General features: G+C 36.9%; 7 protein-coding genes across 7 annotated transcripts; 2 read left to right on the forward strand and 5 right to left on the reverse strand.

Annotated features, from left to right (window-relative positions):
- Nucleotides 1-461: 461 nt before the first annotated feature.
- ELE39_003641 (phosphatase 2A 65K regulatory chain-like with HEAT repeats) lies at nt 462-4,313 on the reverse strand (the record flags this gene model as incomplete). The annotated part of the gene is made up of 1 exon (XM_067346745.1): nt 462-4,313. The coding sequence occupies one exon, from the start codon at nt 4,311-4,313 to the stop codon at nt 462-464; it is 3,852 nt and encodes a 1,283-aa protein (XP_067200058.1).
- Nucleotides 4,314-4,968: 655 nt separating this feature from the next.
- Nucleotides 4,969-6,112, forward strand: ELE39_003643 (WD domain; the record flags this gene model as incomplete). Its single annotated transcript, XM_067346747.1, has 2 exons — nt 4,969-5,384; nt 5,497-6,112. 2 exons carry the CDS (start codon nt 4,969-4,971, stop codon nt 6,110-6,112), a joined length of 1,032 nt encoding a protein of 343 aa, XP_067200060.1.
- A 258-nt stretch (nt 6,113-6,370) lies between these two features.
- ELE39_003644 (CS domain) lies at nt 6,371-6,898 on the forward strand (the record flags this gene model as incomplete). The annotated part of the gene is made up of 1 exon (XM_067346748.1): nt 6,371-6,898. The coding sequence occupies one exon, from the start codon at nt 6,371-6,373 to the stop codon at nt 6,896-6,898; it is 528 nt and encodes a 175-aa protein (XP_067200061.1).
- A 167-nt stretch (nt 6,899-7,065) lies between these two features.
- On the reverse strand, nt 7,066-8,128 carry ELE39_003645 (transcription factor; the record flags this gene model as incomplete). The annotated part of the gene is made up of 3 exons (XM_067346749.1): nt 7,066-7,144; nt 7,211-7,578; nt 7,640-8,128. 3 exons carry the CDS (start codon nt 8,126-8,128, stop codon nt 7,066-7,068), a joined length of 936 nt encoding a protein of 311 aa, XP_067200062.1.
- Nucleotides 8,129-8,238: 110 nt separating this feature from the next.
- Nucleotides 8,239-9,093, reverse strand: ELE39_003646 (putative multi-pass transmembrane protein; the record flags this gene model as incomplete). Its single annotated transcript, XM_067346750.1, has 1 exon — nt 8,239-9,093. The coding sequence occupies one exon, from the start codon at nt 9,091-9,093 to the stop codon at nt 8,239-8,241; it is 855 nt and encodes a 284-aa protein (XP_067200063.1).
- An 898-nt stretch (nt 9,094-9,991) lies between these two features.
- ELE39_003647 (Ser Thr kinase) lies at nt 9,992-12,007 on the reverse strand (the record flags this gene model as incomplete). The annotated part of the gene is made up of 1 exon (XM_067346751.1): nt 9,992-12,007. The coding sequence occupies one exon, from the start codon at nt 12,005-12,007 to the stop codon at nt 9,992-9,994; it is 2,016 nt and encodes a 671-aa protein (XP_067200064.1).
- Nucleotides 12,008-12,534: 527 nt separating this feature from the next.
- Nucleotides 12,535-14,001, reverse strand: ELE39_003648 (ribophorin I family; the record flags this gene model as incomplete). The annotated part of the gene is made up of 1 exon (XM_067346752.1): nt 12,535-14,001. One exon carries the CDS (start codon nt 13,999-14,001, stop codon nt 12,535-12,537), a length of 1,467 nt encoding a protein of 488 aa, XP_067200065.1.
- Between the last annotated feature and the right edge of the window lie 83 nt (nt 14,002-14,084).

Consider the following 14,084-nt stretch of genomic DNA (forward strand, 5'->3'; position numbering starts at 1 on the left):
TTGAAGCAAACGGTAAAAGAACACGAAAAGGAGATCACTAAGGCTAGGGTGGAGCAGAAGGTTGATGATTATAATGCTTCTATAGAGTTTATAGTCTGCAAAGCGAAAAAGATCTTAGAGGCTATAGATTCAAAACTGAGAGTAGGAGATACAAATTTGGTTCAGTTATAAATCCCTTCCACATGTAATTTAGAGAGAGCTTTACAAAAAGAAACCATGTAGAACAAAAGAAAGATTAATTAATTAGTCTAATTGTTATATATACATATATGTATATATATATGTATATCATTACTACAGAAGCATTCCTCATTAAAATAATCGTCCAATTCTTTAATTAAAAAGCTTACACAGGTAGATAAAGAATTAGGTACTCATTAGGTACTCCATTCATTGATTCATTATATATTTCTTGCCTTTTCCCTCTATCCAAATTCACAGACAAGAGTTGACAGATGATATTAAAATAGATCATCAGTTGCAGCTCTAGCAATATCAACCATGAAGAAATTCCTGGTGGCCTCGTGTAGTTTGTGGTCAAATACCATAGATAGCTGCTGATCTTGTTTAAGCTTCCGAGAGTGGTTTCTTTGCGTCTTTTTTCTTGGGATTCTGCGAATTTTAACGATTGTCTCGGGCTCCGTTATGTTCTGAAAAGAGTTATCTGTTCCTGAAGGGCAGATAAACTTGGAATAACTTCTGGGGATTCCTGGTCTATAAAGTATCTCCAAGGAGTTAACCGAATAAGAGGATGAAGAAGAGTCAAGTTCCAAAATCTCAGAGGAATTCTCGTCAGATGAGGGTTTTACTGTATCCAGAGACGTGTTAGGTAATAATGAATCATTTTCGGAAAATTCAGAGGATCTTCTGGAAATCCCAGGTCTACAAGAGAATAAGGCAGTGCTGTTTGAAAATAAATCATCGTTGGATGGTCCAAATTCCAAACTGCTAGTATCGGAAGTTATTACTGGCGCCAAAGACGATATATTTGTGGGAGATGAGTTGGGTCTTACTTCAAGAAGCATCATTTCGTATTCCATTGTAAGGTCAGAACAACGCTCAGAAGAATAAAATGGTTTTCTACTGGTAGAATTGGTATTAGAGAATGCCTGTAGACTCGATCCTGGTACATTGTCAAGACACCAAAGAGATCCCAAGACTTCCTCCATATAAAGATTGAAGTGCTTGATTAAGGGTTGTTGATTCCAATTAAGGATATCGTCGTAACTAGCAGTACGCCCAATAATCTCTGTAATATCTTTAACTGATAAAAAGTCAACCCGTTTTAGGGTACTTTTTGGTAGGAATTTGATATTTGACAAATATTTGTTACACTCTTTGTCAAGTTCTGATAGACTCATAAGCTTACAAGCTGCAACAATATTGGCGCATTGAGCCAATCTCCCAGAGTCTTTAATGTGAGGCCCGATAACTCTTAACCATGTGGACCTAACATTTCTAACAGGATCGGAAGCAAGCAAAATAAGAGGATTGAGGAAGTAGGTATAGAAGAATCCTCTGGGAATATCTCGAATAAAGCGATCACACATTTGAATAAACTCTTGTCTATGGTGGTACTTGGTTGAGATTGCAAATGTTTTAAGGATGCACCAAATCAGAGCCAATTCATTAAATAGCTTACAGTTGCCATTTTCTTCATCTAGAGAAAACAGGATGCGGAGTTTCTCTGGGAATTTAGACCCAACTTCGTTGAGAGTTATATTGGTAGCTTGAACTTGATTGCAATTACCATTTTTAATAAAACCATTAACTACTCCACAAATAACTCCAGGATTAGAAGCAGACCCAGTGATTTCTCCGTTTCCGTTTATTCGAGATTTAGATGAGCTTGGGGAGAAGTTGCAGGTAGAAGAATACATTACGGATGAGCTCTGCTTGTGAATATATAGGGGCTGGAAGCTCTTGTAAATTTGATCTTTGGCCTCTTTAATATGTTTTTCAGAACTGTTGATTGTAGAGAAGCGATCTCTACTATCCCGCTTTGATCCAAAATATCCACCGTTTCCAGTCACATTTACAACTGTCATGGAGCATGAAGCATCAATGGGTTTGGAGGAGGGAGACGGTGAGGAAACTGAGGTGGATGCAGATGATGTGGAGACAGAAGATATAACCTGAGTATCCTTTTTAGGGCAAGATATGGATTCTGGAGAGTGAATTGGGCTGGGAAGGTCATTGAAATTACCCCCATTTTGGAAGAAATGCCAAAGAAATGGCGAAGAGATTCTTAAGAGAGAGGAGACGCTGTTTATAGCAGTTTTCCTAACCTCAGAGACTGGGTCCAAAAGTAGCGAAAAGGCTACAGGGGACAAGTACTCCTGAGCAAACCTCCCGGTAAACAATTCCTGAGAAGTTTCTGACTGCCTTCTAATCTCCGTATTCCTAAAGTGAAGCTCTATGCAAATCTTCCTGATCTGATTAGCCAGGATGTTTCTGCATCTCCAATCAATTCTGCAAGAGTTAAGCAAGTCTGGAAACTTTTTAATGACTGGCTCTACGTGCTCCTTATGGGGAAGGCATCTAATGATGTCTGAAAGACAGCCAAAAATTGCTCTTTTTACGTAAATATCACTATCATCCAGTAGCTTCCCAATGATATCGTGTAAGAACGACAGGACGTCCGTACGAAGATGACAACCGTTGGAGCATGGCAGCTTGAAGGAGGAACCGGTTAGCATACACTTGGCAGGCCCTTGATGAATATTGTTGAAGAACATATCAACTCCCTTTTCAATTGTGTTACAAAACTCTTGCTCTTTCTTGATCTCTGCACTGCTTTTCTCGCATTTCTCCTTGTCTGATTTGCTGCTTATACTAATGCTGGACGTGTCTGACGATGGAGGATTCTGTACCAAGGAGTTGGATCGAATAAAGTGGGAATGGGATCTATTTCCACAGGAAAGAGCTGTTGCCAGAATTAAAGACATCGAGGCAGCTATAGGGAGCCTCACGGAGTAATGAGGACTCTCAACAAGACGAGCCAGAAGTTTAGAAAACTCTGGCCAATAACTGGGACCTATATGAGAAAACACAGAGGCAAAGCTATAGGAACAAAAGTACGATGGCTCATTTAACTCAGGTTCTCCAAAGGTCAGTCCCAAATTGCTTCCAAAAGGAAGCAGGGAAATCTCCTCGTGCTCTTCCTTAGTCTCTATTGCCTCAGAGGACTTCCTGCTGTTGGATCCCTGTGTATGGGACTTAGAAGTTTGGTCATGCTCCTCTGTAGCTGATTTGTCGTAAGGTTGACTCTCTTCTCCAATCCTAGAGGTCTTGGAGTCCATCTCCGAAAGTGACAAATCCTCATCCACTTCAGAAGCTGTCCCCATAGCCAAATATAAGTCAAGAATCTCCCTTGGGACACAGTCTGGGTCTCTGAACAAAGTGATTAAAGGGCCAATCTGCTTATTCAAATCGATGATCAAATCTTTATCAGATAAATCCCTCAATATCTCAACTAGAAATGCAGAAAAGTCACTGTTATCGATTGTTTTTATACCGCTGAAGATCCCAATAATCACTTTGACTGCGTAACTCCTAACTACTTTCGAATCCTGTAGTATTAAACGCTTGAAAACTGCAAATAGCTCTGAAAAGCTCTGGGTAATTCGAATCACCTCACAAAGATTCATAGTCGCAAACATCCGGACTCTTTCACTGTGATCATCGGCTAAACACTTGATTTGAGGAACTATGAACTGCATACAGATATCTTTCCCCATATACTCAGCCAAACCATTTAACATCCAAGATGCTAAACATCTAGAGTCCTCATTCTCCAAGTCATTCGCAAGAGCCAAACTAATAGATAAAATAGAATGAACTCTGTCTGAATGCCTTAAATGGGAGCATAATGTTATCCCAACACGGCAAGCCATCTCCTTGACGGAAATGCTTGTATGCTGAATATCACCCATCAAAACTTCCTTTATTATTGGAACAATATTAGATAAAACCACATTATAGCCCTTGTCCAAATCAGACTGAACCAAAAACCCAACTAGATCGCCCAAAATACTCAATACTCCTCGCCTTACATCCTCGTCATTATCCCTAATCAACCTCCCTAATATCGGCAACAAAGTACTTGTTGCCTTAGAGTACCCAACATCGTGGCAAATATCTATAAACTCTCTGATCAAAACCAACCGCTGCAAAACCACCTTCGAGTTTGAATACTTTATAGCTCTTTCTAATGGAGAATAACTTTCTGTTGTACTCCTTAGTAAAGACCTATCGTAGCTCAGTCGCTCCATTGAAGAAGCAGACGAACTGGCTACTGAGACTATTGCCATGTGCCTAACAATTTGAATTCTTCATCTTTTCTCGTTAATTTTAGAGCTATTTGGTCATTCACGCTCAATTCGTAGCTTTCTACAAAAATTTTGCCTTGTTTGCTTTTTATCTACTCTCCACTGTCTTGGATAAAAGACCCGCCCAAAATTTAAGCCTTAAAAACTTGCCAAGTGTTTCCAATATAAACATTAAAAATATATATATTAATTCTGAATAATCACCAGTATTCCAAACCCTATAAGCCAAAGCTGGGACACTCTACCAATCTCCCCACAGTATCCTCTCCCAAATCAGCCCAATTTAAATCTGGTATTTAAATAGCACTTTGAATATCAACCGCTTTATTTCCCTATTCTCTTGTTTAAAGGCTTTCCTTAACTTTTACACCCAAATTTCTCCAAATACGCAAAATTAAAATCTTCTCTGAAGAAGAGCCTCCGTAATTATTACTTTTGAGGGTGAAAGCCAACTTGAATAATTGCCAACACTTTATTGGCAAATTACTTGCCCAAGTCTTTCTTTTCAATTGTATATTTCAATCTGCCAATGCATGCCATTTCCGGCCCTAGTGCATGCACACCAAAATCCGAGGTCAATTGCAACTTGCATGCAAAACGGATTCTCAAATTCGAGCATCCAGCTGACTGCATTTATATGAATGACGTGGATAATCGTCACTTTGGAGTTGGTCTTTACTGTCTTGAGGATGCAAAATCACAACATAGAATTGGGGGAATCAATATATATGACATTCAATCAGTTCTGGAGACTCATGAATACCCTAATTACTGCTCTGAAACTGCAGAAAATTTAGAGCATAAACCTAAAATGTATATTAACGCGGAATCAGGCGTTGTCAATTTTGAATGGGACCCTAAAGGTGTTAATCTTGATGACTCGGACTTGACACATATTACTTGTCTCTGCTCTGACAAAAGCCTTAAACTTTTTAGAATAGAACCAGGTTTCTCCAGTTATAAGCTCCTTAGTTCGGTCAAGTCCGAAAGTATAGACAATAACAACCATATAATCGGACTAGACTTGTCTTGTATTTATCTTAATGGCACCAGGTAAGCAATACAGGTGGATAAGAGGCAAAAAGCCTTTTCCCCCCGTCTTCATCCCAATATCTAAATCCATTAAAATAACCTAACTCCTTTGAATCTCCAACCCTGACCTTAGAAAAACCTGCTATAGTATTTCAGACGGAAGGGTTTTCATTATTAGAAACTCTGAAGTAGTCGAAAATGAGTTTTATGCTCATCCAAACACCGAAGTATGGACAGTGTCATTTCTTGACCAAGAAGGAAATCTTCTGGCAACAGGAGCTGACGATTGCTTTCTCTCCTTATGGGATCTAAGAACAAGCTGCATAAATGGGCCAGTAATAAAAAACAAGAAATCCCATTCTATGGGTGTAACTTGTATTCAAAAGTCGAATAGAAAGCATCAATTTTGGTCTGGAAGCTACGACGAAACCCTCAGATTCTGGGACTTTAGAATGTTAAATTCTCCTATTTATGAGTACAGAGCTAATGGGGGTATTTGGAGACTCAACCAATTCGAAGATTATCTTGGTATGGCACAATGCTATTACGGTCTTGAATACCTAAAACTAGACTCAAACTTGAATATCGAAAAACAACTCGTTTCTGTCCCAAACAATTCCGAAAACGAATTTTCCCATAACTCTATAGTATACGGAATTGATACATTCAGAGTGAGCAACACACTTTTTAGTCTTAGCTGTAGCTTCTACGATAAAACTGCATTCATCTTTCAGATCCTGGAAGATTAGCGCATAATCACACAATGAACTCTCTTCACCGCCTTAATTCCTCCACCTTTTTTTTATAAACCTGACTTCTTGTATTTTTCTTATTCGCTTATCTTGACTTTAATTACTTTACTGAATTTGACATATAAATAGACTTATATACAACTTAGGCTTTGGCGCCAAAAGTCCGTTATTAAAAGAAATTGAAAAGAATATTAGTATTGCCAAGGTAGACAAAATTCACGAACATAAAAAGATTGACCGAAAAGAGGAAGGAAAATGAGTTCAAATGATAAGGAACTTTCTGCTCTTAGAAGTAACATAAAGGAGAAGGGAGAATTTAGTTACTATTATGCTCACAAGAATAATTCTCAAGACCTCAAGGATGCAAAGATCTTTGAAGGGCCTGGAATAGTAACAGGAGGGCAGCCTATTTTGCTGCATAAAAATGATGAAATAAAGCCTGTCTCTGACAAGCCCCGAAGTGTTCAGATTAAAAAGTACTCATGGTCAGATTGTGGAGAAAGTATTGAGATTTATATAAGCCTACAAGATCTAGCTGATTTGATATCAATTAAATCACCTTTTGAAATAGAAGGGAAACCAAACTTGGAAGTAACTAATAATACAATTTCGTTGGAAGTTTTATCTGGAGATACTAACTTCCTTTTCAAAATTGCAAACCTTTCTAACCCTATAGACTCACAACTTTCCAGAGTCAAAGTCTCAGCTAAAAGAATAACTGTTATCTGCTTCAAAGAAGACTCTGAGTTGAAGTGGAACTCTCTTTGTAGACCCATGCTATAATTTTAAGCTTTGAATTAAATGCGTTGCATTAATTTTCTAAGTAGTTTGTTTTTTCTTTCTATATTAATTCCTTGCTTTTTATTTCCTCCCTCCTTCCTTATTCTTTATTATATTGCAGCAATGAAAATCTTTATAAGAATGATGATCACCTCAATATGTCTTAAGAACTAATATATATTTTTCCCATCCTCTATGTTTAAACTGCTTAAAGTCTTTTGTTGTATAGGTATTCTTTTCAATCTCGCTCTAATAAATTCAGATTAAAAATTTGAATTAATGAATTAAGAACCTTTTTAAAAAAACTTAACTTACCCGCATGTTGAACAGATTGGAGCCCTAAATCTTGAACAAAATATCGACAAGCAGGATGAACACACATATCCTATATCGATTTTCTGATGATGACAGAAACATACAGCCAAACCTGTCTGCTTTGTTTTATTAATAGAAACAAAAATTTCTTCACGAGCCTGAATGGAAGGCAGTAAATGAAAAATGAGATAAGGAGTCAATCCCTGATCCAACCCATGGTGATCCTCCTTGCTTATTTCAACACCTCCCTCTATCAAGGAATCTGCAATTTGAGAATACTTTAAATTTAACCCATTACATATATCAACCAAATTATTCAATAAAGGAGATGGATTTCTTGTCACACTTACAACATCAATCACCACATCCTGATTCAAAATGTTAAAGTTAATTTATTAATATTTAACAGCAGATGGCCAAACAACTTACCAATTTTTGTGATGCAAACCCACAATTCAACAAAGATACATACTGGGAAATATAATCGTCTTTATTTGAAGCATCAAAAAGTATAATACGATCCTTTTCTGATCTATTATATCCAAACTTTTTTCTTTTACTATTAATCTTGCACAAACACTTCGAAATTGTTGGGCTCATCTTCATCTCACCCAACAAAATTTTTTCTGAAATCTCATCTAACATCTTTGGCATTAACTCAAATTGCAACTCTTTTGTTAAACCAGATATAAAGCCATCAAACAACAAATTTTCACCCTTTGAGTCGCATATATATACATTCAGTTTCTTCTTCTGAGCAGTACTAAGATTATATAGCCTTGTAAACTGAAATACTGAATTCAATACACACTCCCCTGAAACCAATAAGTCATCTTGAGTACCTGATTGATTTCCTACAGTATCCTCACGTGTAAACAAACTTCTTGAATCCAGAATTATATACAAAGTTCCCTCCATGGCTTAATTTTTCATTTTATCGATAATTTGGAGTTTCCATTTTAATTCCAATTTGGCGCCAACTCGGGAAAGACTTTTGTGATCTCAAGTCCATACTAACTTGAATATTGTCATGATTTGTCACTATTATATTCGCTACTATCATCCTCCCTTATGCGTTCCAGCTGACTAAATAGGTCGCTTGCAGTACTTGGTTTTGGATTGTATATTGATACGAAATTATTGTTTGTCTTTGAAACAATCAAAGGTGACTGTTCATTTTCATTAAGTTCATTATCCTCATTGTATCCTGAATCCCTCAATTCGCTGCTAAGATTTTTGTACTTAGAGTAGCTGTTTCTGGGACTTCCACTGATGAGTGAAATTGGCCTCCTTAATGAGGGTAAATTAATTCCAAAATTATTATCTGTAAATGAATGCATTGTTTGTAATCTATTACTAACCAATTTATTAACTCCCAGCTCCATTGCATCGCTTTTGCTAGCAAATCTCTGCATCTCAGTAATATTACTATTCTGAGAGCCACTAAGAAAACCATTTTCCTCAGACGCCATTTGCAAAATTTCTACCATGTATTTTCTTAGCTGCTCGGATGAAAGACTTGCATAAGTTGGAAGTAGAGTTCCAACTCCTTGTACAAAGTGAGTTTTTACTTGTGTCTCATCAAAGCCACTAACTAACTCCATTATATCCCTTGTTGGCACAATTTTATCATTAAGACTTTGCACAATCATCAAAGTCTGAAACCTTTCAGGTTCTAACTCCATTCTACTCAATGTGAACCTTCTAAAGCTTATTATTGATGGGGAAAACATTATCACTGGAACTTTGCTTATCCTTGAGTTTACCTTGCTCATACTAACAGCTGAGAAATCTGATGTCATAACTATCTCAGGTTTGAAGGCTAATATGTTCTTTTCTATGATATCTTTTGCAATATTCGCACAACGCCTCAATACCACCATCCCAGTTATTCTATACCCTACAATGATTAGAAAAGCCTTTAAGTTTTGTTTTAATCTCCAATCCAGTTGAAAACACCTTAAACTCACCAATAATATTGGTAATACAATCTTCAGCCCAAGACTAAAAGACACCAAGAATTCAACTACTCTGTAATATAGTAAATCCTTTTTTTCTTATACTTCGTTTAACTTAAAACTTACATTAATGATATAAAAACCAACAATGATGTCACAATATATGTAGTCTTGGACCTTATTATCAAAGTTTGATACCTCAAGTCTGGAGATCGAATGTACGAAACCCCAACAATCTCCTCTATTTGTTTCTTTCTATATGACTTGTAGTTATCATAGAATCTGCAAAAAAAAATAAAAAAAAATAAGAAAATATTTCACTCATTGCAGAATTTAATCAACTTCAACTCACCCATGAAGATATAACACTCGAATCCCGTTCAAATTATCCATTATTCTCCCTACCTCACTATATTATTCACACCAATTTTCCTGGAAATTTTACTATTTCTTGACATTCCAATTTTTAAACTCAATAAAATTCCAAACTTCAACATAATCCTCTTGGCAATCTTTTTTAATACTAATTTTTTTTCACCAGCAACTTTTCACAGCTGCCACAAACCTGCACTGCATGCAGCCCCCTCCTTGCATACTTTCCCTTTTGACTTCTATGCCGTCATTTATGCATGACAAAACTTTTACCGCCATACGTGGCAGCGCATGCAACCCCCACATGCACAAAAGACAAATTACTGCTCAGCGGAACAATAAGAAAAAAAATTATTCAATATACTATACTGGAAATCTACTAACTAAATGGGAGTTTTAATCAATATAAGATGGATGATTCATCTTTCGTGTAATCCTTATAACTAGAAAGTTAATAATGAAAGTTATTGATAAAATGAGGTTGCTTCACAACAGGGTTTTCAACGCCAACAAACTTATGGTTGCTGTTTGTGTAATTTAGTGTGACTGCAGAGGAGTTATTCAACTGTGGTTGGTTTCTTAATGATGCGGTAAAATTGCTACTATAAACTGAATTGTGATCAGAAGGCCCTGGTAAAAACTGACTATTCAGCATTAGTTTATGCTGTTGGCCATCATTTTTAAAGAATCTATGACTTATGGAAGGATTTGCAGGCCTTAGAGACGTTCCAACTGACTTAAAATAGCTTCTCTGGGAGTCCACCAAATCGTCAGAAACCTGATTCTGGCCGCCACTATAATTATTGAAATGTGTAATCTGTGGGATATTGTGAATATTTATCTGATCACTACCATTTAAATTTGCCATTGAACTCTTCCCCACACCAATACACACTTTTCCTCCTTCACAATATTGCTTCTCATCCTCCAAATAAGTCTGACAGGAACTAACATTACTAGGTATTATATTTGACTTGATAATTGCAATTACCTGAGGATGCCACAGAACCGGAAAGTTATTATGGAAACAGAATAAAAGCTGCTGAATACAATCTGGGTGAAACAAGGCCTTCTTAATACTCCACCTAGTGTTTGGGTTGGGATCAGTAAACCCAATAAAGATTTCCCACATAAAATACTGGCTCTGCTTTAGTTGAGCATTACCCTTTTGCTTTCCTTTACTTAGAATCTTGTTATTAAAGTCACTTCTGATTAGTTCCACTACTTTTAGAATATAAGGAGCTGCCTCTGTAACATCCAACCCCTTTTGTCTACAAATAAACCTACCAGTGAGAAACAACAATAAGTTCATTCCAACCGCATAGTTGTCTATCTTTTCGGTTAAAGGTCCTTTAAATGTCAAAACTTCTGGAGGATTAATTTCAAGTGTTCCCGGCCACTCTGAGGGGCTCAAATGCAGCTTCTTAGTCTGCTCACTCCACCCGAAATCGCCTATCACTATTGTTTTATTTGAGTACCTCAAAATGTTTGTTGGTTTTAAATCTCTATGTACCACTCCTTTATCTTGGAAGTATAATACGCTCTGAATTAGTTGAATAAAATGCTGGAAGGCTTCCAATTCGCTTACACAACAGTTTTCCCGCCAAATAGTACCATCATCTACATAGTCTTGAACTAACAAGCTACCTTCTGGACCTACTACGATCTTGTGTAGCCTAACCACACCTGGGCATTGACTTATTATAAGGTTCTTTATTTCTGATTGAAACATTCTCTCAATCCTTTCTACTGTATCTGAAGGATAAGTATGAGGTTCTAATAGTTTCCCTGCGTATTTCTTTCCTGTTATCTTGTCCTTCAAAAGCCAAACCTTAGCATAAGTGCCAGTTCCTATCATATCAAGCCTTTCATATGAACTGTAGACACTTGTATATCTTTCATCAATGATTTTTTCCCAATTTGGAATTTTTTTGTACCAATCTGCCTCTGTGAATCCTCCCAGGTTCACCTTCTTGTAGTTTGTTTGGCTCAATGAGCTCTGAGATCCGTTCTTGCTACTCAATTTTGTGCCCTTATCTACAACTTTGATATCACATTCATGATCTCTTTTATCTACAGCTTCTTCACTTATTTGACGTTTATTAATTTCCAACTTTTGAATCCTTTTTGGGGTTTCTGAAATCTCCAAGTTGTTTCTGTCAACATAACACCCTTCCATTACCACCCCTACACTTTTGTTATATCCTGTTATAGTAGAACTTATTAAATTGCCATTTCTTGCTATTCTGTCACTTCTACTCCCTGTAAAGTCTATCTCTTCTCCCACATGGTGTTTAAGCTTCTGATCAGAATACCCAGAACTAAAGTTATGCCTGAATCTAGGAGTGGAACTTTCACATCTCATACTATCTGTACCGCCGTTATTGTTATCCCAAGTTTGTCTGTTTGTTGTTTCATAAATCCTGGTGTTTCCTGATATATTACATCCTTCGTGAATTGTATACATTGTCACATAATCGTACAATCCCTAGATCACCAAAAACCTCTTTCTCCTGGATCTAATATCACACCCCTATTATTATTATGGCTAATTTCTGATAGATTCTGGTATACACTACATTCAAGCTTATTGGCAATCTGGTGTATGTACAAGCTTTAATCTTACTATATATGTTTGGGTTTTATCCAAATTCCATCAAATAAATTACAAAAACCTCTTCAATCTCCCAAAGAGCTGTTAAAACTCCTTATGTCCAGAATACCTCCTTCACTTGTGTGTCCCATTTTTTTTTATTTTTATTGCACCCTCCATACCCGTCATGTGTGACAGTAGATGTATATGCACGCTTGTCACTCTAAAATACCCGTACAGTTAAGATACACTATATATCACTCCAATAACTCACATTACCTATCTAATTATGAAGGAATCTTCACTCTTCTCCAAAATAGCACCTTATGTCCAAATAACCCATTTTAATTAAACGCCAAAATTCGTGGCTTTTTAATTTGCATGTTTCGCCCGCCAAAACTTTATTCTTGTTTAATCTTGGCAGACTGCTGACTATTGAGTCTCTTAATTAAAATAACAATAAGGAAAGGAATGAAGACAAGGAAGGAGATCAGGAAAGTTCCTGAGAAAGTAACCATATGTGACTTGATTCTGTAATATGCTTGGAATTTGTAGTTGAGTAGAAGATGTTCAGGAATATAATAGGAACTCATGTTATATACTAGCACTGGTCTAGGCTTAAAAATATCAAGCCAACCAAAATAATGATCCAACTCATCATTTTGGACGAGAGACGGTATATTGTTGTTGGTTGGGAAATCTATAGAAATGTCAGAGGAGCCTGTAGGGAATCTGATTTGTGTGTTAACATTTTCCGAGTATATTCCTTTGGCTGAAGGAATCATAGTGAGGTTAAGCATGTAAAGCTTGAGGTTTTGATCGTAGAACACGACGGTTTCCAGAGGGAGGTTGTATTCTACAGTATAGTCAAACTGCCACCCACCCATTAAGGGGGATCTAGGCTGGATTTGGAGCATTGTGTGAGAGGCTCCAACTCTCCAAGCATTAGAGTATGAAATGTTTCCAATCTGATCATAGTACTCCAATCCAACAGCTCTATATGGAAGAATATGATCTACAAACAGACAAACGTGCGTGTTGTGTGGCAAAACTGTCCCTGGATTTTTCATCCTAGCAAAGCCTTGTCCTGAAAGAATCATAATTTCCTTTCTATGGAACTCTCCTTTGTTATGAGCAGCCATGTTCACTCCTGAGTACTCTTCTTTAACTTTTACATTTCCCCAGTGGGAGATCTCAATTATTCTGGAGATTGAATCAAAGTAAACGAGATGGTTGTTCAACGAAAAATGAACCAAAAACTTGTCACCTTGGTTATCCTGGCTCACTAAGTAGACAAACTTGTTTTCCTGTCGCTTCATGTTTGTTGGAATTACCCTCTCTATCATTGTTCCTGCCAAAAACTGAATTACTATCTTCTCTTTAGTAACTTTGTACTTGTTTCTAAGCCTGAGCTCATCCTCGAATACTAAAAGCTGGTTTTCTCCAAGTCTGATAGCTTTTGGTAAAGCAGAGTAAGGGTTTCCCATGTGATACTCTATAAATATGGTCCTCTCAGTATCTGAGAGATCGCCTACTTTTATTTTAAATGTCTTTTCTGGTCCAATTCTTTCAACCTTGAAGTTGTTAGAACTTATAGAGGATGCCCCTGCTGAAATGAATCCAACTCTTGAGAATTGGTCTTCTGGAAGAGCAAAAACATATTCAAATTCAGAAATCTCACCTTTAATGCTTTTAAGTTTCACCTCCATTGCCACCTTGGCAACTCTCTTCGTCAAGTAAAAAGTTCTTGTAACTTGTGTTGAAACGAGTTCATCTAAGCTTGCCTCTCCTCCAATAACTACCGAGATCCAGCTGAACAACGCCAAAACACTTAAAAAATACATCTTAATTCCGCTCATTTCGAGCATTATTGAGATTCCTTGACTTTTTAAAAACTCTATTCAGACTTTTTTCTACCCCTCTTTTCCCTCAAAATTTTTTCAAAAATATA

This window comes from Cryptosporidium sp. chipmunk genotype I (genome assembly GCF_004936735.1).
Source record: "Cryptosporidium sp. chipmunk genotype I strain 37763 chromosome Unknown contig_7, whole genome shotgun sequence".
NCBI classification, from domain to species: Eukaryota; Apicomplexa; class Conoidasida; order Eucoccidiorida; family Cryptosporidiidae; genus Cryptosporidium; species Cryptosporidium sp. chipmunk genotype I.